The following is a 24,570-nucleotide window of genomic DNA, read 5'->3' on the forward strand; positions in this document are numbered from 1 at the left end:
ATGAGGAAGATTGAAAGGTTGAGTTCCTATTCTCCACAAACGGTGCACAATAAGTGAAACAATGCCGTTGGTTTAGACAAAACAGAACAACATTGCACAACATCTCACTCTTGATGACGAGATTTATACCCTCAATATAATCACTTCCGCCATTTGGGGCTTGTAACTTGTATGACGAGGACTCTGCCAATTGTACTAAATAATGGTCCAGTCATGTCAAACAACACTGAAGGTACTGAGGTTAGGGCCATGTACTTTCAAGCAGTACACTGTTCCAAATATTTTGTCTATAATTACAAAGCTGGTTTAATTTACCTTTCTTTTCCCTCTCTATCTCTTCCTCTCTTTATTTCTCTTTCTGCCTCAAATTGAATATAGAACAGTACAGCAGAATAACAGGCCCCTCGGCCCACAATATGTATGCTGAACATGATGCCAAGTAAACTAATCTCCCCTGCCTGCACTTGGTCCATATCCCTCCATTACCTGCATATCCACTTGCTTATCCAATAGCCTCTTAAATGCCACTATCTTATCTGCCTCCACCACCACCCCATGCAGCGCGTTCCACCGTGTTTTGTGTAAAATAGTTCATAAGTCATAGAAGCCATTCATTAAGCCATGACACTAAGCCATTTGGCACATTGAGTCAACGCCATTTAATCATGGCCAATCTCTTTCCCTCTCATTCCTGCCTTCTTCCCATAACCTTTGACACCCTTACTAATCTAGAACCTATCAATCTCTGTTTTAGAAATACTCAATGACTTGGCCTCCACAGCTGTCTGTGGCAACGAATTGCAGATTCACCATCTTCTGACTAAAGATTTTTTTTTCTCATTTCCTTTCTAAAGGTACGTAATTTTATCCCGAGGCTGTTCCCTCTAGTTCTAGACCCTGCCACTACTGGAAACTTCACCCGCCCACCTCTCGTTTCCTGTCTGTCTTTCACTTTATTGGCTCGGGAGTTTTCACAACAGATTATTTTATTCACCAATGGAAGACACCGAACACTCGGTCCCCTATCATTGTCTGAAGAAGAGTCTCGATCCGAAACATCGCCCATTCCTTCTCTCCCTGATGCTGCTTAACCCGCTGAGTTACTCCAGCATTTTGTGTCTACCCCCTATCATTGTTCCCACTTCCTGCAAGTTACCATGCAAAACCAGTGCTAAAGGGAGACAGTGGGCAGGCTAGATCTTTATTCCTCGGAGCGCAGTCATCTGAGGGGCGATTGTGCAGAGGTGTACAAAGTCATGAAGGGAATAGATAGGATGAATGCACAGAGTCATTGACCCAGAGAAAGGGAATGACGAACCAAAGGACATAGGTTTATGGTAAGAGTGGCAAAATTCAATTTTCACTCAAAGGGTGGTGGGTATCTGGAATGAACTGGCAGAGGAGGCAGCATTTAAAAGACATTTGGACGGGCACAAGGTTTAGAGGGATGTGGGCCAAATGGGACTAGCTTACATGGGACATCTTGATTGGCATGGAAGTTGATGGTTGGCACAGTGGTGCAGCGGTAGAGATGTTGCCTTTCTGCCAGAGACCCGGGTTCGATCTGACTACTGGTGCTGTCTGTGCAGAGTTTGCATGTTCTCCCCGTGACCGTGTGAGTTTTCCCTGGGTCCTCTGGTTTCTTCCCACACTCCAAAGACATAGAGGTTTGTAGGTTAATTAGCTTTGGTAAAAAAAATTGTGAAATGTCCATAGTTTGTAGGATAGTGTCAGTGTATGGGGAGCGTTGGTCAGCACGGACCTGGTGGGCCGAAGGGCCTGTTTATGTGCTGTATCTCTAAAGTTAGGCTGAAGGACCGGTTACCATGTTGTATGATTCTACAACTCTATTTATGCACAATGTGCGTTGGTGTAAAGGCCAATTCCAGTAACATCCAAAATAGTCATAAAGATAACTGGTACTGTTCGGTTGTTTTATGTCTGGAACAATTTTTTCTAAAATATATATCAACATCCAACTGCAAACCTTTGCATCAGAAAGCTCCAAACAATCCCCTTTCCCAGTTACTGACTTATTCACCAATGCTGTTCTCCTGAAGTAATCTTGCCTTAAATGCATGGCACACACACGCACACAGAAGAACGATCACTTAACTGTGATGTCCTCACTGTATGAGCTGTGGCAACAATTTGAGCTGGCCAGCCTAGGCGCAGTTGATGTCACAACGTTATTAAGAAACAAAAATCTGAGGGCGGCACCTTGGAGCATTGGTAGAGTTGCTGCCTGACAGCGCCGGAGACCCGGGTTCAATCCTGACTACGGGCGCTGTCTGAAAGTAGTTTGTACGTTTTCCCTGTGACCATGTGGGTTTTCCCCCGGGTGCTCCGGTTTTCTCCCACACTCTAAAGACATGCAGGTTCGCAGGTTAATTGGCTTCGGTTGTAAATTGTCTCTGGTGTGTTCGGATAGTGCTAGTTTACCGGGTGATCGCTGGTCGGTGCGGATCCAGTGCGGATTCGGTGGGCCGAAGGGCCTGTTTTTGCTCTGTACCTCTAAACTAAACTATACCGTCAGGATTTGGCAGCTCTTTCCGCTTACACTGTGCAGCGGCGAAAACAAACAGGAATTGTTTCAATAACCAAATCTTCAGGTCCCTTCCCAATTACGCAACCTCTGCGGCATCAGACATGGACCATGGTTCCAGTTTATTGCAGTGCCCATTGATCTGTGTACAGCCCATTTATCATTCATGAAAGAACTCGGTGATCTTCACAGTATATTATATGAAACAACTCATATCATCTGTCAACTGCAGTCTCATTTCTGTTTTCAGCTCCATAGGGATTTTGTCTTTTTGATCCTTCTTGAATTAAAAAGTTGCTAAGCAACACAGCCAGGAGACATGCTGGCTCAATGCTTCCAGAAATGTAGTCTATCAAATCATTTTAACAGCCTGCTCCACTACTGAATTCAGAAAGCACTGTTTATTTCATGAAACTGCCATACCACTGGATAAGATCCACACAGTAGTTTACCTAGGTCCAATTAACCTGTCACATTTTAGACTTTTTGGAAGACCAACATCAAGGGACATCCTGCTACTAAATGCAGTTCAAGGTTGCTTAACCATTGCCTTTATTCAATTCTCACTCAGTTTTGCACTGTAACGATTATCCTTTGATCATTAAATCTAATCTATCAGCTGCAAAATGAAAACCTCAACAATCTTCACCATTATCAGGCCGTCAGATCTTCAATCAAGGCCTATGTTTATCCATGAATGTCTCATTTATTGCGCCAACAACGTTTGTGCCTTTTCTTGCGTCAGCGGCGATTTCAAACTGCTAAGTCTTTGCAGGGCCTAAAGTCACTGTTGTAATCCGTCGTATTAGGCCTGTTTTTTGAGCAAGTTATGAGGAAAGTGGAAAATAAAATAAAGTTTCCTGGTCCCCTGTTCTTTTCTTAGGCACGTTGCAAAGAGGAAGACACAAAGTTCTGGAGTAACTCATCGGGTCAGCAGCATCTCTGGAGAATATAGATAGGCGATGTTTCAGGTCGGGACCTTCCTTCAGACTGATTGTGGTTGGAGAGGGGGGTGAAAGCTGGAAGAGAGGTAGGGGCAGGACAAAGTGTGGGGGGGTGAGTGATAGGCGGATATAAGTGATGTTTTTTTTATTGGAAGGAAGTTGGACAAAGGTCAGAGATGAAAAGACAATAATTGTGAGATAAGGAGATAGGGATGGAAGAGACGCGAATTGTGAAGCTAGAAGATGGAATATAGATGGAACGGGACAGAGTCGGAAGGGGAAGGGGAGAAATGGGTGTGAATCCAGGTGGGGCACAGAGAACAGGGGGGGAAAGAGAGAGAGAAGGGGAGGGGGAGGGGGTGTTTGTAGATTAGTTACCTAAAATTGGAGAATGTCAATTGGAGAATGTCAATGGAGTTTGACTGCGTGGATTTTCTCTGGGTATCCTCGCACACTCCAAAGACGTGCAGATTTGTAGGTTAATTAGCTTCTATAAATTGTAAATTGGTCCTAGTGTGTAGGATAGCACTGGTGCACAGGTTGATCACTCGACAGTGCGGACTCGGTGGGTCGAAGGCCCTGCTTCCAAGCTGTATCTCTAAAGTCTGAACTCAGTATTCTGCATCTTACAAGGAAGAAGCTTTAGAATGTAGAACCAATGACCTGCAGATGCGAGTTTGCACAAAAGGACGCAAAATGGTGGAGTAACTCAGCGGGTCGGGCAGTATCTCAGGAGAACATGGATAGGTGACGTTTTGGTTCGGGATTCTTCTACAGATTTTGATCAGTTGGCATTCTGTTTCATTTTATAGTCACACATATGTTGAAGAGCACCAATTGTATTTTTAAAGGGCTGTAGGAAAATAGGAAATTGGACTTGGAGGAGATGCAGTGGGGTGTTACTGTCTTGAATTACTGAAGGCTATTGAGTTGTAGCAACTTGGAAAGCAAGAATTAATCGTACCACAAGTATTCACAACGGCATGATTAAATCACAGACATCCAACCTTTCTCCATTCAAGCCAAGTGTTCCGATCCAGCATTATCAACAAAGGTGGAATAGAAATGAGCGGTTAATTGCTGGCATTTGGGCATTGCGATATAAGCTCATTGCCAGACGGATATGATGCCAAGATTTTAGTTTGCTGGTTTCTTTCTGTTTTTAAAATTGTGAAGAGTTTTTGTCCCCTGGTCCAGGGCCAAATAAATATCAAAAGGAGAAGGAAGTCAATAAGTTAATTTCTCAAAGACTCTGAAGGTTTTACTCGGCTACTTCTCAGCTAGATGCAGATCTGTAGATGTTCTCCGAAAGTCAAGTGATGGGACTGATGACCTCCAAGTATCTCTAACGTACCTCTGACAGTATCTCCAAGTTACCTCGGGGGCAGTACAGCTAACCCCGAACACCACCACAACTTGTTTAATGCTTTATGAGGTGCTGGTAAGACCACATTTGGAATATTGAGAAAGGGTCCCGACCCGAAACGTCACCTATCCTTTTTCACCAGAGATGCTGCCTGACCCGCTGAGTTACTCCAGCGCTTTGTGTCTGTCTTTGGAATATTGTTTTGGGCCCCATATCAGAGGAAGGATGTGCCAGCATTAGGGATGGTCTGGAGGACATTTAAGGGCCTGTCCCACTTTAGGCGATTTTAAGGCGACTGCTGGCGACTGTCAAAGTCGTAGCAGATCGCCAAACTTTCTTTTACAATGACCATGACAATGCCGAGTCAGGTCGAGATTACGGCGTCATCTGAAACATCGCGAAAATTCCCACGCTGTCAATGTTTCTCTGGCGTCCTAATTTTAGCTGAAATCAGTGACAAGTCGGTAAGTACTTGAGAGTTTTGAACTATAACATCTTGTATGGGTTACTTAAAAACCAAGCATCACTGTAACAAGGCATAAACTGGATTTACTTCCAGTTTACTAATAGCTGTATTAAAAATAATAATTTTAAAAGTGGTTACGTGGATTTTTGTGAAAAGTGTGTGGGCATTCTTTGAAAATGTACGGGAGATGCATATCTGGTTTCTGGGTTGCATATCTGGGTTGGGAGCCCACTTTAAATGTAATGGCTGATGGCCATAAACATCGCGAAATTCCCACGCTTACCTGACCGTCAAACTGTCGCCTCCAATCTACCTGTTAAATGTCCTGACGGTAAATAAATTGGTTAAACACAAGCTTTTTATGGCATTTTATGGGGGGGGGGGGATCTCATTGAAAGTTACCGAATAATGAAAGGCCTAGAAATGATATGGAGAGGATGTTTCTAGTAATGGGAGAGTCCAGGATCTGAGGGCACAGCCTCTGAATAAAAGGTTGCACCTTTAGAATGGAGACAAGGAGGAATTTCTTTAGCCAGAGGAAGTTGAATCTGTGCAATTTATTGCCTCAGATGGCTGGGGAGGCCGCCATTGGATATTTTTAAGGTAGAGATTGATAGGTTCTTGATTAGTAAGGGTGTCAAAGTTTATGGGGAGAAAGCAGGAGAATGGGGTTGAGAGGGAAAGATAGATTAGCCATGATTAAATGGCGGATCAGTCTCGATGGCCTGAATGACCTAATGCTACTCCTATGTCTTATGATCTTATGAAAACTCAACAGAAATGAGACAATTTCTTCTGACAATTGCATTTTAGGACTCTATTTCCCAACTGCCAGTTCCACCCTTGTCTTAAACCATCACTAGCAGCCGGACTGAAGTGTTGACATCTCAGTGCTCTACGTGCCCCTCGGCCGAGCTTGTGAATACCAATCCCTACATCACCAGGATAGTTTGTGACCAAAACAGGCCACCACCATGGGAAACTCAGCTCAGTAGAGACCGAAACCCACACTTTGTTAGCCCCAGATGAGGCCATCTCCCATATTCCCCTGTCCACCTCACAACCTCCATGAACTTATACTGATCCGAACTCCATGCTATGTAAGAAAATAACTGCAGATGCTGGAACAAATCGAAGGAATTTATTCACAAAATGCTGGGGTAACTCAGCGGGTCAGGCAGCATCTCAAGAGAGAAGGAATGGGTGACGTTTCGGGTCGAGACCCTTCTTCAGACTGAAGAAGGGGTCACCCATTCCTTCTCTCCTGAGATGTTGCCTGACCCGCTGAGTTACCCCAGCATTTTGTGAACAAACGCCATGCTATTATCATGGTAACCTCTCATCTCATATTTGGATGAGAACATACATGGCATGATTGGCAAGTTTGAAGATGACACCAAATTGGGTGGTATTGTAGATAGTGCAGGTGGTTGTCAAAAATTCAGCATGGTCTTGATCGGTTGGGAGGGTGGGCTGAGGAATAGTTCAAAGCATTTAATACAGAGAAATGTGAGGTGTTGCATTTTGGTAAGACTAACATGGGCAGGACCTACACAGTGAATGGTAGGGCTATGGGGAGTGTTGTAGAGCAGAGGGATCTCGGAGTGCAGGTACATAGTTTGTTGAAAGTGGCACCACAGGGTGGTCCAAAAGGCTTTTGGCGCAATGGCCTTCATCAGTCAGAGTACTGAATTTAGAGGTTGGGATGTCATGTTACAGTTGTACAAGACTTTGATGCGGCCGCATTTACAGTATTGTGTTCAGTTTTGGTCACCATGCTATAGGAAAGATGTTGTCAAGCTGGAAAGGTTGCAGAGATTTACAAGGATATTGCCAGGACTTGAGGACCTGGGCCATAGGGAGAGGTTGAGCGGGCTAGGACTCTATTCCTTGGAGCGCAGGAGGATGAAGAATGATCCTATGGAGGTGTACAAAAATGAACAGATCGGGTAAACGCACAGAATCTTTTGCCCAGAGTAGGGGAATCGAGAACATGATGACATAGGTTTGAGGGGAAACATTTAATAGGAACCAGAGGAATACCTTTTTTAGACAAAGGGTGGTGGATGCATGGAACAAGCTGCCGGAGGAGGTAGATGAGGCAGGTACCATTGCAACATTTAAGAAACGGTGAGGCAGGTACATGGATCGGACAGGTTTAGAGGGATATGTGGCAAGACGCAAGCAGGTGGGTCTAGTGTAGATGGGACATGTTGGTTGGTGTGGGCAAGTTGGGCAGAAGGGCCTGTTTCCATGCTGTACAACTCTATGACTATCAGTGTATGGATGAGGGGAAAGGAGCAGGGTGGAGACACAAAGAACTGCAGATGCTGGTTTACAAAAAAAGACACAAAGTGCTGGAGTAACTAAGTGGGTCAGGCAGCATCTCTGGAGAACATGGATACACAAGGAACTGCAGATACTGATTTACGAAAAAGAAGACACAAAATGTTGGAGTAATTCAGCGCGTCAGGCAAGTTGGGCCTAAGGGCCTGTTTCCACGCTGTACGACTGTATGACTCTATTTATCAGAAGACAAGAAAGGCTTCAAAACTCCTCACTCGCCATTGGTAATGGAATATTTGTAGCACTCGGCTGTTCAGTGACTTTGTAGAGTAATGGAAATGATTGATAGCAAGTGGCCAAAGTGATGATCCAGGTGAAAAAGAAATCAGCTGCTCTCAATAAATTGTGCACGACGGCAAACAAATTAAAAGACAACTGTACTAGATTAATTAAATATCGATTGGATGCCGTGTCACTGTAGAAATTTACATCGTCAGTGCTGTTGGTTTTGAGTGCTAATCAATAGAATGCCCAAGAAACAGGGCACCCAAGCATCTAGAGTGCTCAGCTTCCACCAGACAAGTTTAGCAGGTGGGTTCACCACATGATCTTTGTGTATGACACGAGACAAAGACCAATCCTCATTGACACCTCAAGATAAGGACTGATTGCTGGCAGTAATTTCTCCTCTAGCAACTGACAAGGCAAAGGAAACAAGGCAGCGTCTGAAGAAGTGTTCCGACCCGAAACATCACCTATTCTTTTTCTCCAGAGATGCTGCCTGACCCGCTGAGTTACTCCAGCACTTTGAGTCTATCTTCGGTATAAACCAGCATTTGCAGTTCCCTCCGACACAGCACAGTGGTGTAGCTGGTAGAGCCGCTGCCTCACAACACCAGAGATCTGGGTTCGACCCCGACCTCGGGTGTTGTCTGTGTGGAGTTTGCACGTTCTCCCTGGAACTGCGTGCGTTTCCTCCGAGTACTCCAGTTTCCTCCCACATCCCACAGACTTGCAGGTTTGTAGGTTAACTGGCTTCTGTAAAATTGTCTCTTATGTGTGGGGAATGGACGGGAAATTGGGATAACCTAGAAAAGGTGATCAATGGTTAACGTGGACTCAGTGGGCTGCAGGGCTTGTTTCCTTGCTGTATCTTAAACTAAGCTTAGAGCCTTGTACTTAAATCAAATTATTGCACAAGGAAAATGGCAATGGGCTGGGAATCTTTCAGATACAAGTTGCATTTGTAGACCACCGTTGTAGATGTGTTGCACCAATGTGTTGGGGAGTTTACTAAATGTTGGGACAAAGAGGAGATGGAGAGGGGGAGGTGTGCAGTGGGCATGATGAAAGCACAGTTGTTGTGGAGGAATGACTGAAGTAGGAGATGCACAAGAGGCCAGAATTGGAGAAACGCGAGGGGGTTGTAGAGAAAAAACAAGGGAATTTCATTTGCAAAAGTGAAAATGTTTAAATTGCAGTCTTATCAACCCAGGATGTGTTGAAAGTGAGGAAATACAGGAGAGAAGGGTGGGATTTGGTTTGGGTTATGATGATGATAGGTATAGAGTTTGGATCAGTTTAAGTTCATGGATGTTGGGAGGCAATCAAGGGAACATGGGAGGTTGCCTCACCTGGAGTCACAGAGTCATAGAGTCATAGAGCATGGAAATATGCCCTTCGGCCCAACTTGCCCACGAAGACCAACATGTCCCATCTACACTAGTCTCACCTGCCTGCATTTGCCCCATATCCCTCTAAACCTATCTGTGCTGTCTGTATGGAGTTTGTAGGTTCTCTCTGTGACTGCGTGGGTTTTCTCCAGGTGCACCAGTTTCCTCTCACATCCCAAGCACATCCTGGTTTGTAGGATAATTGGCTTCTATGTTATCCCTAGCGTGTCGGATAGAGCTAGTGTTTGGGGTGATCGCTAGTCGGCCCGGACTTAGTGGGTCGAAGGGCCTGTTTCCACACTGTCTCTCAAAAATCCCCGAAAAGGTGCTGTTGTACAGACACATATTTACCAGACTACTGATGATAAACGCCATTTATTTCCACAGGACTTTTACAGACATCTGAGTTAGCAGAGGGATGAACAGGTTGCATGAAAACTGGCACTGTTAAAAGCACAACACACCAATAGTCCCACAATGAAGCGCCAGACTGTTCTGTGCTGTGGAGAAGGAATCCAACCCAACACTTTCTACCTTGGGAGACAGCAGCGTATCAACTGAGCCTCTGGTGTCTGACCTCTCTTAACGTTTCATAAACACAGGGGAAAAAGATGTAGACCATCGTTCATCATGGTCTTGAGACTTAACTTTAGACTTTAGAGATACAGAGCAGAAACAGGCCCTTCGGCCCACTGAGTCCATGCCGACCAGCGACCAAATAGTGCACTAACACAATCCTACACGCATAAGGGACAATTTTATAATTTTACCAAAGCCCATTAACCTACAAAACTGTACATCTTTGGAGTGCGGGAGGAAACCGGAGCATCTGGCAGAAAACCCACAAGGTCACAGGGATAACATACAAACTCCATACAGACAGCACCCGTAATCAGGATTGAACCCAGGTCTATGGGGCTGTAAGGCAGCGACTCTACCACTGCATTACTGTGTGCCGCCTTAATGGGCATTAAATCACTGATTTGTTCCTTCTGTACAAATCTAATTTCAATGCCAAGTTCAATCATTTCCCAGTTCGGAGACTGGCAGTGTCACTGCCATGCTGCTAATTATGAGTGAGCTATGCCCACAACCTTTTCTCCATTGGGCTAATGATGTACCACATAAACATTTGGAAAGGCAATGCTTTAAGGCCTTCAGTTGCCACGCTCATTAAAGTGAAAAGGAAGACTGGAAAATCGAGCCGAATTACAGTAAAAGCGTACGAGCAGATGCTGATAGTAATTAAATTGATTTATGTCCTCCTTAGATGTTCAAAGCTGACAGTTCTCTACAATTTACCTTGGGTACTGTATCCTTTTTTTTCAAACCGTGAAGTATTACAGATCCTCCAAATGAAATATACACAACCCTCGAGTGTGCGTTCAATTGATATTTATTGGACATTCTATTGGAATGATGAGTTGATGGCCTGCAAGCCAATGGCGCTGAACAAGGTCACGGGTCTCTGTGTGTTCATTTGTATTAATGTCACTGGCCAAAGCTCTGTGCTCAGACAACTGTTACAAACCAGCAAAGAATCAGCATCAGCTTCTTTACAATACACAAATAAGATCGATGGGTAGCACAGTGGTGAGCGGTGGAGTGCTCGTGTACGGGGTGATCGCTGGAGTGCTCGTGTACGGGGTGAGCGGTGGAGTGCTCGTGTACGGGGTGAGCGGTGGAGTGCTCGTGTACGGGGTGAGCGGTGGAGTGCTCGTGTACGGGGTGAGCGGTGGAGTGCTCGTGTACGGGGTGAGCGGTGGAGTGCTCGTGTACGGGGTGAGCGGTGGAGTGCTCGTGTACGGGGTGAGCGGTGGAGTGCTCGTGTACGGGGTGATCGCTGGCCAGTGAAGATTCAGTGGACTGAAGTATCTGTTTCCACCTTGTATCCCTAAAGTCTAATGTAAAGTAAAGTCTAACCAGAGGGGTGGCACAGTGGCACTGCGATAGAGCTGCTACCTTACAGCACCAGAGATCTAGGTTTGATCCTGACTATGGGTGCTGTCTGTACGGAGTTTGTACGTTCTCTCTGTAACCTGCGTGGGTTTTCTCTGATACTCAATTTTCTTCCCACATTGCAAAGAAGTCCAGGTTTGCAGGTTAATTGGCACCTGTCAATTGTCCCGAGTGTGTAGGATAGAACTAGTGCAAGGATGATTATTGGTCAGCGTGGAATCGGTGGGCCGAAGGGCCTGTTTCCACGCTGTATCTCTAAAGTAAGCTAAACTAAACATTCCCGGCCTGACATAGTCATAGAGCATGGAAATAGGCCCTTCAGCCCAACATCCATGCCGACCAAAATGCCCCATCTAGGTTTGTCCCACCGCCCTGTGTTTAGCCTAATATCCTTCTGAACCTTTCCTATCCATGAACGTCTAAGTATCTTTCAAATGCTGTTATAGTACCTGCCTTAACTGCCTCCTCTGGCAACTTGTTCCATATACCCACCACCAGTGTTACCAATGTTAAAGGAAAACATTGCCCCTCAGGTTCCTATTAACTCTTTCCCCTCTCACCTTAGTCCTCTATCCTCTGATTCTTGATACCAGATAAAAGACTGTGCATTCACCTTATCTATTCCTCTCATAATTGTATACACCGTCGTTCGATTTCCTATTATCTGTGGCTCTATTTTAACTCACAAATATAAAAGGAATTTACATTTCTAGGGTTTCCACAACTATTGTAAGTACTGTGTATCATGAATTCAAATGTTGTAGCATGCATATAGATATCCAGGTGTCCCCTGCTCTTTACAACTATGCATAGTTCAGATACTTGATGATATTAGAATCTTCCTCCTACAGTGAAAATATCAAAGAATAGAGGCAACAGCTTTAAGGTTTCCGAGGCAAAGTTTAAAGGAGGTGTGCGAGGCAAGTCTTTTACACATAAGGTGGTGGGTACCTGGAACACACTGCCAGGGTGGTATAATATTGGCATTTAAGAGGCTTTTAGATAGGCACACGGATATTCAGGGAATGGAGCAATGTGAATCATGCGCAGGCAGATTAGTTGAACTTGGCATCATGTTCGGCACAGATATTGTGTTCTGAAAGGCCTGTTTCTGTGCTGGACTGTTCCATGTTCTATGTTTATCACTACGACCATAAAAGCTAAGTGCCTTAATAGCTACCAATTAAAATGGAAGATTCTGTGGAACTAGGAATTATCACCTAAAAATCCTTTGAAAGTTTGGATAGTTCCTGGAATGCTGCTGTTTCCATTATTTTACAATAAGCCAGAGAGGATCACAGTGACTGTATCGAACTGCGACCAGGATCAGGGAATAGTTAAATTATGGAATTATTTTCCTAATCTCTCCTGCCCTTTGCTTTCATCTCCTCCATTACAACTCGAGTCAAAGCTTTTGGCCCTAATGTTTCCTTATATGGTTCAGCAAAACTTTTTTTTGATAATGCTCCAGTGAGGAGCCTTGGAATATCTCACGGCATTAATAGACGCATATAAACATCGCTGTGATTCTACGCTCAGGAATGCCTAGGCATCTGGAATAGGTCGCTGCCTCATGTACAGGCCACTGATTCACTAAAGATGCCAAATTCCTTTTAAGAGAGAGCTGTGCTTGCTTTTGGTCGTTCTTGATAGGTAACTTGGTACAAGGAATAGACACAAAGTGCTGGAGTAACATCAGCCTTCGAACCAGTGCAAGAAGCTGCTCAATCCATGACAGTTCAGTGGCAACCTACCTCTTGTGCCAAATGTGTCGAAAGGGACTGCAGATGCTGGTGTATACCGAAGATAGACACAAAAGTGCTGGACTAACTCAGCGGGTCAGGCAGCATCTCTGGAGAAGAAGGATAGGTGATGTTTCGGGTCGGGACTTCTTCTGTCTGAGGACGTCTGTCACCCATCCTTTTTCTCCAGAGATGCTGCCAGACTCGCTGAGTTACTCCAAAACTTTGGGTCTATCCTCAGTAAATACCAGCACCTGCAGTGGGTCGAAGGACCTGATTCTGTGTTGTACAACTCTATATCTTATATTTAGTTAATTTAATACCTAGAGCCATAGTCATTCTGTGCTGAAACAAGCCCTTCGGCCCAGCTTTCCATTGCAACCAACATGCCCCATTAACACCAGTCCCAACTGCCTACTTGTCACCCATATCCATGTTAACCGACCTTATCCATGTACCTGTTCAAATGTTTTTTAAATGTTGTGATGGCACTTGCCTCAACTACCTCCTCCGGCAGCCTGTTGCATACACCCACCGCCCTTTGTGTAAAAAAGTTATTGCTCAAGTTCCTGTTAAATCTTTCCCCCCCCCTCACCTCAAACATACGTCCCCTGGTTATTGATTCCTGTTGAGAGACTCTACGCACCTCCCCCCTCTCTGGCATGAAGAGCCACAAGCCTCTTGTGTTGATGAATAATCAGATCTGAGCCGCATTTTTTAAAAAATCTATACGTTGTCGTTGCCTTCAATTACATAGCACTTTCAATTCTTGGTCTGCCCCTTCGGAACGTTTGAAAACCAGGCAATAGAATGAATAAATTAGACAGATTCCAATCATCTCTGCACTAACCTGCACCAATGCAACATGTTGCTGAGACCCCTGCGATCCACGAATTTTGACCTCACCCTTTTCTGTTTGAATTGAAAGATACAACATGGAAACAGGCCCTTCAGCCCACCATGTCTACGCTGACCAACGACCACTCGTCCACATGAGTTCCATATTATCCCACTTTTCATCCACTCCCTACACACCAGGGGGACAATTTACTGAGGCCCAATCAACTTACAAACCCGCACGTCTTTGGGATGTGGGAGAAAACAGGAGCACCCAGAGGAAACCCACTTGGTCACAGAGAGAACGTGCAAACTCCACACACTGAGTACCCAATTTCAGAATCTAACCTGGGTCTCTGGCGCCATGAGGTAGCAGCTCTACCAGCTGCACCACTCTGCGTCTGTCAGTCATTTCCTTTTATAGCTCAGTATCACATTTTTATTAGAGTCATGGTCATGCAGGAACGAAACAGGCCCTTCAGCCCAACTCGTCCATGGTGACCAAAATGCCCCATCTAAGTTACTCCCATTTGCCCGCGTTTGGCCCATATCCCTCTAAACCTTTCCTATCCATGTACTTGTGCAAATGTCTTTAAAATATTGTTACTGTACCTGCCTCAACTACCTCCTCAGGCAGCTCATTCCATATACCCACCACCCTCTGTGTGAGAAAGTTGCCCCCCAGGTTCCTATTAAAACTTTCCCCTCACACCTTAAACCTATGTCCTCTGGTTTTTGATTCATCTACTCTGGGTAAAATACCCAGTGCATCTGCTCCATCTATTCCACTCATAATTTTGAGTCTGAAGAAGGGTCTCGATCTGAAACATCACATTCCTTTTCTCCAGAGATGCTGCCTGATCCATTGAGTTACTCCAGCTTTTTGTGTCTATCTATGATATTATACACCTGAATATGCCATTGAGGTACTTTTTTTGCCACATCAAAATGCCAGGCAATTGTGCTTTTGTTTACCTGTTCACTCTCTTCCTCGTCACTGCTAAGCTTCAAATCATCCTCCAGCATCCTACAAAATAAAAGAAGTCATTGTGTGTTAAAATTGGCCCTTAGATGGCTGTGAGATGTTATAATCATAAGAATACAAAACAGAATCATGTTGACCCATTAGCCCCTTTAAACTGTTAGACTTTAGAAATACAGTGCGGAAACAGGCCCTTCGGCCCACCAAGTCCGTGCCAACCAGCGATCACCCCATACACTAGCACTATCCTACACTCTTGGTACAATACTGTACAGACAGTATCTGTGGTCAGAATCAAACTTGGGTCTGCGCCGCTGTTGGGCAGCAACTTCGGCTGTGACACTGTGCCCCCCTGGTCCACCGTTCAATAAGATCGTGCCTTATCTAATCTTGGCCTCAACAACATTTTCCTGCTCTGTACATTCTCTCTCCCAAACCCCCCCCCCTTGATTCCATGGTCTGTCAAACTTTGTGTACACATGAGTCCATCATCACTCGTCTCTGGGGTAGAGAGCTCAAGAGATTTACCATCCCATGAGAAGAAATTTCCCTTGCATCGTTATGAAATGGCGACCCATTATATACTGTGGCTACGGACCCCAGTTCTAGACACTCCCATCAGTGGAGGGTCCTCTCAAGCATCCCCCTCAGAATATTTCTTCCAAGTTCCAAGGACCACAGGTCCAATCCAAACCCTTCTTTATCTGTCAACAATTCCATCACCCCATAAAATGATGCAGCATGGAACGAATCCATCATGTTCAGCATGGACATTGTGGGCCGAAGGGCCTGTTCTGGTGCTGTACTGTTCTATGCTCTCACCAATGTAACTCTGTTGACCCACTGAAAAACTTCTCCAGTAGTTCTACTCCAACTGTTGTATTCCCAACGATATGTTGTTATCGCCCCCCCCCCCCCCCCCCCCCCTCAAACATTTAGTCAATTTCCTTCTGAGGATTACCATTGCGTCCACTTCCAACACCATTCTGGCAGAGAGCACACAAACATGAAAAATATCTTATCTTCACCTTCCCTTCCTTTTCCTCAGTTAATTACAATAGATCCTGTACATTGGCGATACCAAGCATAGACTTGCCGACTGTTTCACCAAACATTTGCGCTCGGTCCGCCAAGGCCTCCCAGATCTCCCGGTTAGTAACCATTTTAACTCTCCTTCCCATTCCCACTGATCTTTCTGTCCTGGGCCTCCCCCACTATCAGTGTGAGGCCACACGCAAACTCAACGAACAACACCTCACATTCCACTTGGGTAGCTTACAACCCAGCGGTATGAACATTGAATTCTCCAATTTTAGGTGACCTCTAATAACCCCGCCCCTCCCCCTCCCCTTTCTCCTCCCCCTCCTTCCCATCCTGTTTCTTCCACCCGCCATTGTGCTCCACCTGGACTTTACTACTGATTCCCCCCCCCCCCCCCTAAATTCCTTCCTTTGGCTTCACAATTAACAATTCTTCAATCCTTTTGTCTCACACCTTGTTTTTCCATCTCTGGCCTTTGTCATAAGTTCATAACTCGTAGGAGCAGAGTTAGGCCACTCTGCCATTCAATCATGGCTGATCTATCTCTCCGTCTCAATAGACAATAGACAATAGGTGCAGGAGTAGGCTATTCGGCCCTTCGAGCCAGCACCGCCATTCAATGTGATCATGGCTGATCATTCTCAATCAGTACCCCGTTCCTGCTTTCTCCCCATACCCCCTGACCCCGCTATCCTTAAGAGCTCTATCTAGCTCTCTCTTGAATGTATTCAGAGAATTGGCCTCCACTGCCCTCTGAGGCAGAGAATTCCAACCCCATTCTCAACCCCATTCTCCTGCCTTCTCCCCATAACCTTTGACACCTTACTAATCAAGGACCTGTACAACCATCTGCCTCCCCCCTCACCTGTGTTCACTTATTACCTGCCATGCCTTGCCTGTCTCTCCTCTCTTCAAGCTTTCTGCCCTCCCCGCAATCAATCTGACTCGAAACATCACCTATCAATGTTCTTAGTGATACTGCCTGACCCGCTGAGTTACTCCAGCACTTTGTGTTTTTCTTTTGGTAAACCAGTATCTGCAGTTCCTTGTTTCTACCTTAAATCTTTGTCCCTTGGTTACCGCGGCTGAGATCTGACGACTGTAGGCCAGTCATCACCCACGAGCAGATGTGGACAAGTCATTTATTTCCAATCGGACACTGCACTTGATTTAATTCAGTGGAATCAGAATGAACTGGTATGGCTCAATCACCCCAAAGTATTTCACTCCAACATGGCCCTGTGTGCTGGACATCATGATCCTAAACAGCAGTAACTCGGCAGATGAGTCAGTGGGAAAAATCGAGAGCAAGAAAGATTGAATGAGTGGAATTAATAGGCGTATTACGATCAAAGGATGTGTTCGCGTATATGTAGAGAGAGAATAACTTCCTCAGACATGGGGAACTTCTGGAAAGTCACTGAAGCTTAAATCAATGTGTGTCATTCTCTCTCCTTCACATAAATGATCGTGAGAATCTGCAACTCTCTTTCTCAAGGTCCGTCAAACATTTATTTTGCTAACTGATACCCTTCAAGCTAATACCATGCTGTTCATACATATGTTTGAAAGAAATTTGATATGAAAACCAGGAATGCTGGAAAGCTGAGCAAGTTTTTTGCTTAGTTTAGAGATTCAGCATGGAAACAGGCCCTTAGGCCCACCGAGTCCATGCCACCCATTGGTCACCCGTTCACACTAGTTCTATGTTATCTCAGTTTCGCATCCACTCCTCCACACACTCGGGCAATTTACAGACGGCAATTAACCAAACAACCCGCACAACTGTGGAATGTGGGGGAAACTGGAGCACCCACATGGTCACTGGGAGAGCGTGCAAACTCCACAGACAGCCCCCGAGGTCAGGATCGAACCCGGGTCTCTGGCGCTGTGAGGCAGCAGCTCCACCTGCTGTGCCACTGAGCAGCCTAAATGAAAATTCGGTCTCCATTTATCCTAAATTAATCCAGAGTCAAGTAAGTGCATGAGAACACATGAAAACAGGAGGCTCAAGGTAGAATGCTGAACTCTTGAGCAAAACACAATGTGCTGGAGGAACGCAGCAGGTCAGATAGCTTCTTCATCTTGACGGAGTGGAAAGTTGGAAAAGATGTGAAGAAGGCTTTTCCTGCTTTCTCCCCACTGCTCTATCAGTCTGCAGCAGGGTCCCAACCTAAAACGTCATCTGTTCATTCCCTCTCCAGATGCTGCCTGACCCATCAAGTTCCTCCAGCAGTTTGTGTTTTGTTCAAAATTCTAGCATCTGCAGTCTCCTGTGTCTCTCTGTCATTTGGTGTCTTATCTGGGTTCTGAGCCAAAGACACAAATTATTTTGAGTGAAAACAGGATCTCGACCAGAAATGTCACCAGTCCAATATCTATAGATGCTGCCTGACCCGTTGAATTTGATGCTGCCTGACCCTTGTGGGGCTGGAGTAATTCAACACAAAATAAAATAATTTACACAAATTATTTGTAATTTAAATATAAGAAATATGTTGTTGCACCTATTCCACGATAAATCGGTCGATGAATATGACACAAGGCGTGTTAGTGTGAATTTGTCACATCAAATCCTTGTGCAGAAAAAGACAAATCAAATCCTTGTGCAGAAAAAGACGCAGAGTTCTGGAGTAACTCAGCGGGTCAGGATGTGAACCTGGAGAGCATAGATAGGTGAAGTTTCAGGTCCGAACCATAGTTACAGCACAATCACAAAGTCCCAAAACATCACCTATCCATGTTCTCCAGAGGTGCTGCCTCACCCGCTGAGTTGCTACAGCACTTTGCGTCTTTTATTTGCAGTTCCTCTACAGAAAAAGGATGGGTGACGTTTCAGGTTGGAACCCTTTTTTAGACCCTTGACTCATGACTCTCTTGAAACTTAATATTGGTGCTCTGGTAAAAGAGTCTTAAAGTCATAGAGTCATCAAGCAAGAAAATATGCCCTGCTGCCCAACTGGCCCATGCTGACCAAGATGCACCATCTGCAATAGTGCCACCTGCCCACGTTTGGCCCTGGTTTAAACCGAAGATGGGCACAAAAATCTGCAGTGACTCAGTGGGACAGGCAGCATCTCTGGAGAGAAGGAATGGGGGACGTTTTGGGTCGAGACCCTTCTTCGGGTCTCGATCCGAAACGTCGCCCATTCCTTCTCTCCAGAGATGCTGCCTCTCCCGCTGAGTCACTCCAGCTTTTTGTGTCTATCTATAAGCAGCTACTTGTTTCCAGTCTACATGCTCCTGCAGGCTTTACGCTGCCTAGAAACTAGATCAGATTAAGATGTCGGAATTTTAGATCAATGACATAAGGAAGGATTGTGGATGAAGTGCCACTTCTGAAACAATTAGCAGGAGATTACTATTAAGATAATTCAACTGAAGTGACTGCACTTCAGAACACAGGATTTCTTTTTTTTTCTTTCTTTCAAATTCTAGGCATTTTTATTTAATCCATTTATACAGAAAATTACATAAGAGACAAAGTGGTGCAGTGTCACAGCAGCAGAGTTGCTGACTTCCAGGGCCAGAGACACGGGTTCGATCCTGACGATGGGTGCTGTCAGCATGGAATGTGCACGTTCTTCCTGTGGCCGTGTGGGATTTCTCCGGTTGCTCCGCTTTTCTCCCAATTCCAAAGACGTGCAGGTTTGTAGGCTAATTGGCATCTGTAAATTGTAGGATAGAACCAGTGTATGGGGTGATTGCTGGTCAGCATCGACTCGGTGGGCCGAAGGGCCTGTTTCCACGCTGTATCTGTAAACTGAACTTAACAAAAGCTGCTCCCTTCCATACAACCAATAGCCCATATAACTGCAACCTCCAAGTAGGCTCCAAACTATATAGACTTCGCAACATTATTTTTGACTTTGCACTATTATTGTCTATTTATTTGTTTTCTTAATATATACGAAACTTCTTATTTTGTAGTTTATTATGGGTTTACAGGCTACTATGTTTACATGTATGCTGTGCTGCTGCAAGTAAGAATTTCATTGTTCCGTTTAAGGATGTATGACAATAAACCACTCTTAACTCTCTTGAAATTTAATATCAATGCCCTATAGAGTCAAATAGCACGGAAACAGGCTCTTCCGCCAAACTTGCCCATACTGACCAAGATGCCCCAATATTTTTGCCATTGAAGTTTAATTTCTCATTTTATTAATTTATTATTATTGTCACGTGTACCAAAGTACAGCAAGAAGTTTTTTGTTCCATGCTTTCCAGTCAACAGAAAGACGAAACATGATTACAATCAATTTATTCACAAAATGCTGGAGTAACTCAGCAGGTCAGGCAGCATCTCGGGAGAGAAGGAATGGGTGACGTTTCGGGTCGAGACCCTTCTTCAGACTGAAGAAGGGTCTCGACCCGAAACGTCACCCATTCCTTCTCTCCCGAGATGCTGCCTGACCTGCTGAGTTGCTCCAGCATTTTGTGAATAAATCGATTTGTACCAGCATCTGCAGTTATTTTCTTATACTAATGATTACAATCAAGCCGTCCACATTGTACAGAAATAGTATAAAGGGTATAACGTTTAGTGCAGTAAAGTCCAATTAAAGACAGGCACAAAATGCTGGAGTAACTCAGAGTGACAGGCAGCATCTCCCGAGAGAAGGGGTGAAGGGGTGAAGTTTCTGGTCGAGACCCTTCTTCAGACTGTAGAAGGATCTCGATGCGAAACGTCACCCATTCCTTCTCTCCAGAGATGCTGCCTGTCCCGCTGAGTTATTCCAGCATGTTGTGTCCATCTTTGGTTTAAACCAGCATCTGCAGTTCCTTCATACACAAAGTCCAATTAAAGATAGTTTTTAGGGTCTCCGATGAAGTACATGGGAGGTCAGGACCGCTCTCTAGTTGGTGAGAGGATGGTTCTAAATCGCAGCATAGAAGATAGAGCCTGCTAGCTTCTGCCTGTCCGTTCCCTCCCTGGCCCTGTCGACTCATTAACTGGGATTAGAGTGAGCTAACAATCAACGGGGATGGTTCACGTGTTGAAGTAAAGCAGCCCGATGTAATAAGGGCCCCGTTATATCTCCCACCTGCACATCCTTTCATTGGTAAAGTCTGGTTACAGACTTGGAGTCAAGGGGTGACCTGTACCTCCCACGTCTCCCCGCCCTGCTGCCTAACAAAAAGCAAAGAGATAAAGGAGGAGGGTTGTGCGAGGAAAATTAGCGAGGGCTTTGAATGGCAATAAGGAGGAGTCTTTTTCTCTGCGGATCCTGCCAATTTTAACACAGTGGTTAAAATGCAACCACTTGGAACCACCCAGGGGTGTTCTGTTCCCAGCCTATTTACATGCAGAATTAGTTCTATTCTCTCCACTTGCAGAGGTCATGTCTAAGTAATCCAGTGTCAACTCAACAATGTAAAGATTCTACGTGTTCAGTCATGAGGGGCAGAATTACTTGGCCTGTTAATCTGTCATTATTTTTACTGGTGTTTTTTTTAACTCATCATCCTTTGGGGCCAGATTCAGGGCGGCACGGTGGCTCAACGGTAGAGTTGCTGCATTACAGCGCCAGTGAGTAGGGTTCGGTCCTGACTGTGGGTGCTGTCTGCATAGAGTTTGTACGCTCTCCCCGTGACTGCGTGGGATGATTTCTCTCGGTGCTCCGGTTTTCTCCCATGTCGCAAAGACGTGCAGATTTGTAGGTTAATTGGCTTCTGTTTAAAAGTAAGTTGTTGCTATTGTGTCGGATGCAGGTGATCGTCGGTCAGTGTGGACTCGGTGGGCTGAAGGTCTTACTTCTACACCGTATCTCCAAAATGCCTTTCTAACCGTAGACTGGGTCTACTCCGGGCGTTACTGAAGAAGGGTCCTGACCCGAAACGTGGCCTATCATTGCCCCCCAGAGATGCTGCCTTGACCCACTGAGTTACTCCAGCACTTTGTGCTCTATTACCTTTTTAACCGTCCTCTGCTGGAGACGGCTGTTGTGTGCTTTTGCGTGAGGCCAGTTAAGGTGCCTTGAGTTAGGCAGCTCCACAATTGCCCTGTTCCCGTTTCAATCAGCCAGCCAAGAATGTGAGCCCAGCCCCTGTGAGTATAAAGATCCCCCCCCCCACCGCAAAGACCTTCTCAAGTTAAAAGTGCCTTGGCCCCACAGGCCCGAGGGGGAAAGAAAAAACTCATGCTGTATTAAGGCAGGGGGAAAAAAATAGCCCTACAGCAGTGTCTGCAAACAGTTTCCTTGCCCAAAAACGGGATATTAAATATACCCAAAGCCCAGTCCTTGATTGCTTCTTGCTTAACCAGTGAATAGTTCACATGGAGCTGCTAATCTTGACTGTCAGTCATAAGGTTTCAATAAAAAGCACCGCACACCTGTTTTTTTTTAAGGATTCCTGCTTTGTGTTAATTCCCCACCAGGGCTGTGGGAAAATGAAATGCAGAAGGTCCCAATTTTGTCGGAGCAATTTACTTCTCAAATGTCATACGGTATATCATTCATCTGCTGTTCAAATGAGCAGGCAATTCTTTTATTAACAAGGAAGAAGGGGGGGGAAAATGGACAAATTAACGGGAGACTTTGTCGACTCTTGGGAATTGCAAGGCAGCACGTTGGGGGAGGGGGAGTTGAGGAGAGGGCACAACTTGAACTCAGGCCTCCACTTAGGATTGAGATGACATAGGTTTAAGGTGAGGGGGGGGAAAGATTTAATAGGAACCTGAGGGGTAACTTTTTTGCCAAAAGGTGGTGAGTGTATGGAACGAGTTGCCGGAGGAGGCAATCGAGACAGATACTATTGCAACGTTCAAGAAACAATTAGACAGGTACATGGGATAGGGCAGGTTTAGAAGGACATGGGCCAAATGCAGGCAGGTGGGACCAGTGTAGATGGGACATGTTGTTCGGTGTGGGCAAAGTTGGGGTGAAGGGTTTGTTTCCACGCTGTGTGACTCCATGACTTTCTGTGAGTGTGTGGAGGGGGGGAGAGGAGCAGGGTGGAGACAAAAGGAACTGCACACGCTGGTTTACAAAAAAGGACACAAAGTGCAGGAGTAACTCTGTGGGTCAGGCAGCATCTCTGGAGAACAGGGATGCATAAGGTACTGCAGATGCTGGTTTACAAAAAAAGACACAAAGTGCTGGAGTAACTCAACGGGTCAGGCAGCATCTATGGAGAGAAACAGACAGACAACGCTTCGAGTTGGAACCCAAACTCTGTCATTCCTTTTCCCTCCATTGATGCTGCCTGACCCCCTGAGTTCCTCCTGCACTGCTCGTGCTACATCTCAGTACTGTTTGATACATTCTTTTACACACTTCCAAAGAGATGTCCTGCTCGCTATCTAGATAAGTTCAGAAGTTCATGAGTTCTAGGAGCAGAATTAGGCCATTCGGCCCATCAAGTCTACTCCACCATTCAATCATGGCTGATCTATCTTTTCCTCTCAACCCCATTCTTCTGCCCTTCACCCCATAACCCCTGACACCCTTAGCAATCAAGAACCTGCCAATCTCCATCTTAAAAACTTCCATTGACTTGGCCTCCACAGCCGTTAAGTGCTATTGAATTCCACGGATTCACCACCTTCTGACTAAAGAAATTCCATCACATCTCCTTTCTAAAAGTATGTCGTTTTATTCTGAGGCTATGGCCTCTGGTCCAAGACTCTCCCAACAGTGGAAACATCTTTTCCACATCCATTCAATCCAGGCCTTTCACTATTCAGTAAGTTTCAAAGAGGTCCCCCTCTCATCCTTCCAAACTCCAGCGAACACAGGCTCAGAGCCGTCAAACACTATGAATGGTGTTGTTGACTGATATTGAGACATGTGCAAATGTTTACCCCATGTTGTTTCCTTGACAGTGATGGTATTGTGTTCTTTGGCAGTGAAGCAAGTCCTCACATGCAAATACCAGAGCAATAAAATTGAGTCGGTCCAGACTGGAGTGTGGGGAGAGGGTGCCAACATGCTGTGGCACAATGCCACGCAGGTCCTTCCTTTCCCACGCGGTAGCTCCTCCAAGGCAGCTGAGACCAGGAGGGTTGGCAACTCTCTGGGAGATGAGCATCAGTCCACCTCGCAGGAGCCTTTCAGCACCCTGCTCCCACGAGCGGCAGAAAGCAGGACAGAGGCACTTGGAGAGTGGAGAAAACCAAACTCATCTGCAGCCGGGAGAATAAGCTCGGCCAAGATGCTGAGATGGTTGAGAGTTTGAAATTTCTGGGTTTAAATATCACCAATAATTTGAACAGGAACAAACCTATTGAAGCTACGGCCAGTGGGGCGATACGATGGCGCAGTGGTAGAGCTGCTGCCTCACAGCGCCAGAGACCCGGGTACGATCCTGACTACGGGTGCTGTCTGTAAGGAGTTTGTACATTCTCACTGACGGTTTTCTTCAGGTGCTCCGATATCCTCCCACAATCCAAAGACATGCCGGTTTGTAGGTTAATTGGCTTCTGTAAATTGTCTGTAGTGGGTAGGATAGTGGGTAATGTACGGGGAGCTGGTCGGCACAGACTTGGTGGGCCAAAGGGCCTGTTTCTGCGTTTACTGTTTAGTTTAGTTTATTAATGTCACTTATATCGAGGTATAGTGAAAATCTTTTTATTGCATGCTGTCCGACCAACAAAAAGGCTATATGTGATTACAACCAAGCCATCCACATTGTACAGATCTATTGAAATAAAGATTTAAAAGAGTGGAGCGAGTAATGAATAATAGCAGACCCACCTCCCAGTCCAGCATGCTAAGAGTTGCCTT

General features: G+C 45.4%; 1 protein-coding gene across 2 annotated transcripts in view; it reads right to left on the reverse strand.

Moving 5' to 3' along the window:
- aff2 (AF4/FMR2 family, member 2) overlaps positions 1 to 24,570 on the reverse strand; it is a 463,349-nt gene that overhangs the window by 105,661 nt on the left and 333,118 nt on the right. For both annotated transcript variants that reach the window (XM_078412201.1, XM_078412200.1), the window contains exon 8: positions 14,794 to 14,845. In XM_078412201.1, the coding sequence (XP_078268327.1) occupies positions 14,794 to 14,845 (52 nt within the window). The remainder of the gene's footprint in view (positions 1 to 14,793; positions 14,846 to 24,570) is intronic.

The sequence above is a fragment of the Rhinoraja longicauda genome, chromosome 15 (genome assembly GCF_053455715.1).
Source record: "Rhinoraja longicauda isolate Sanriku21f chromosome 15, sRhiLon1.1, whole genome shotgun sequence".
Taxonomy (NCBI): Eukaryota; Metazoa; Chordata; class Chondrichthyes; order Rajiformes; family Arhynchobatidae; genus Rhinoraja; species Rhinoraja longicauda.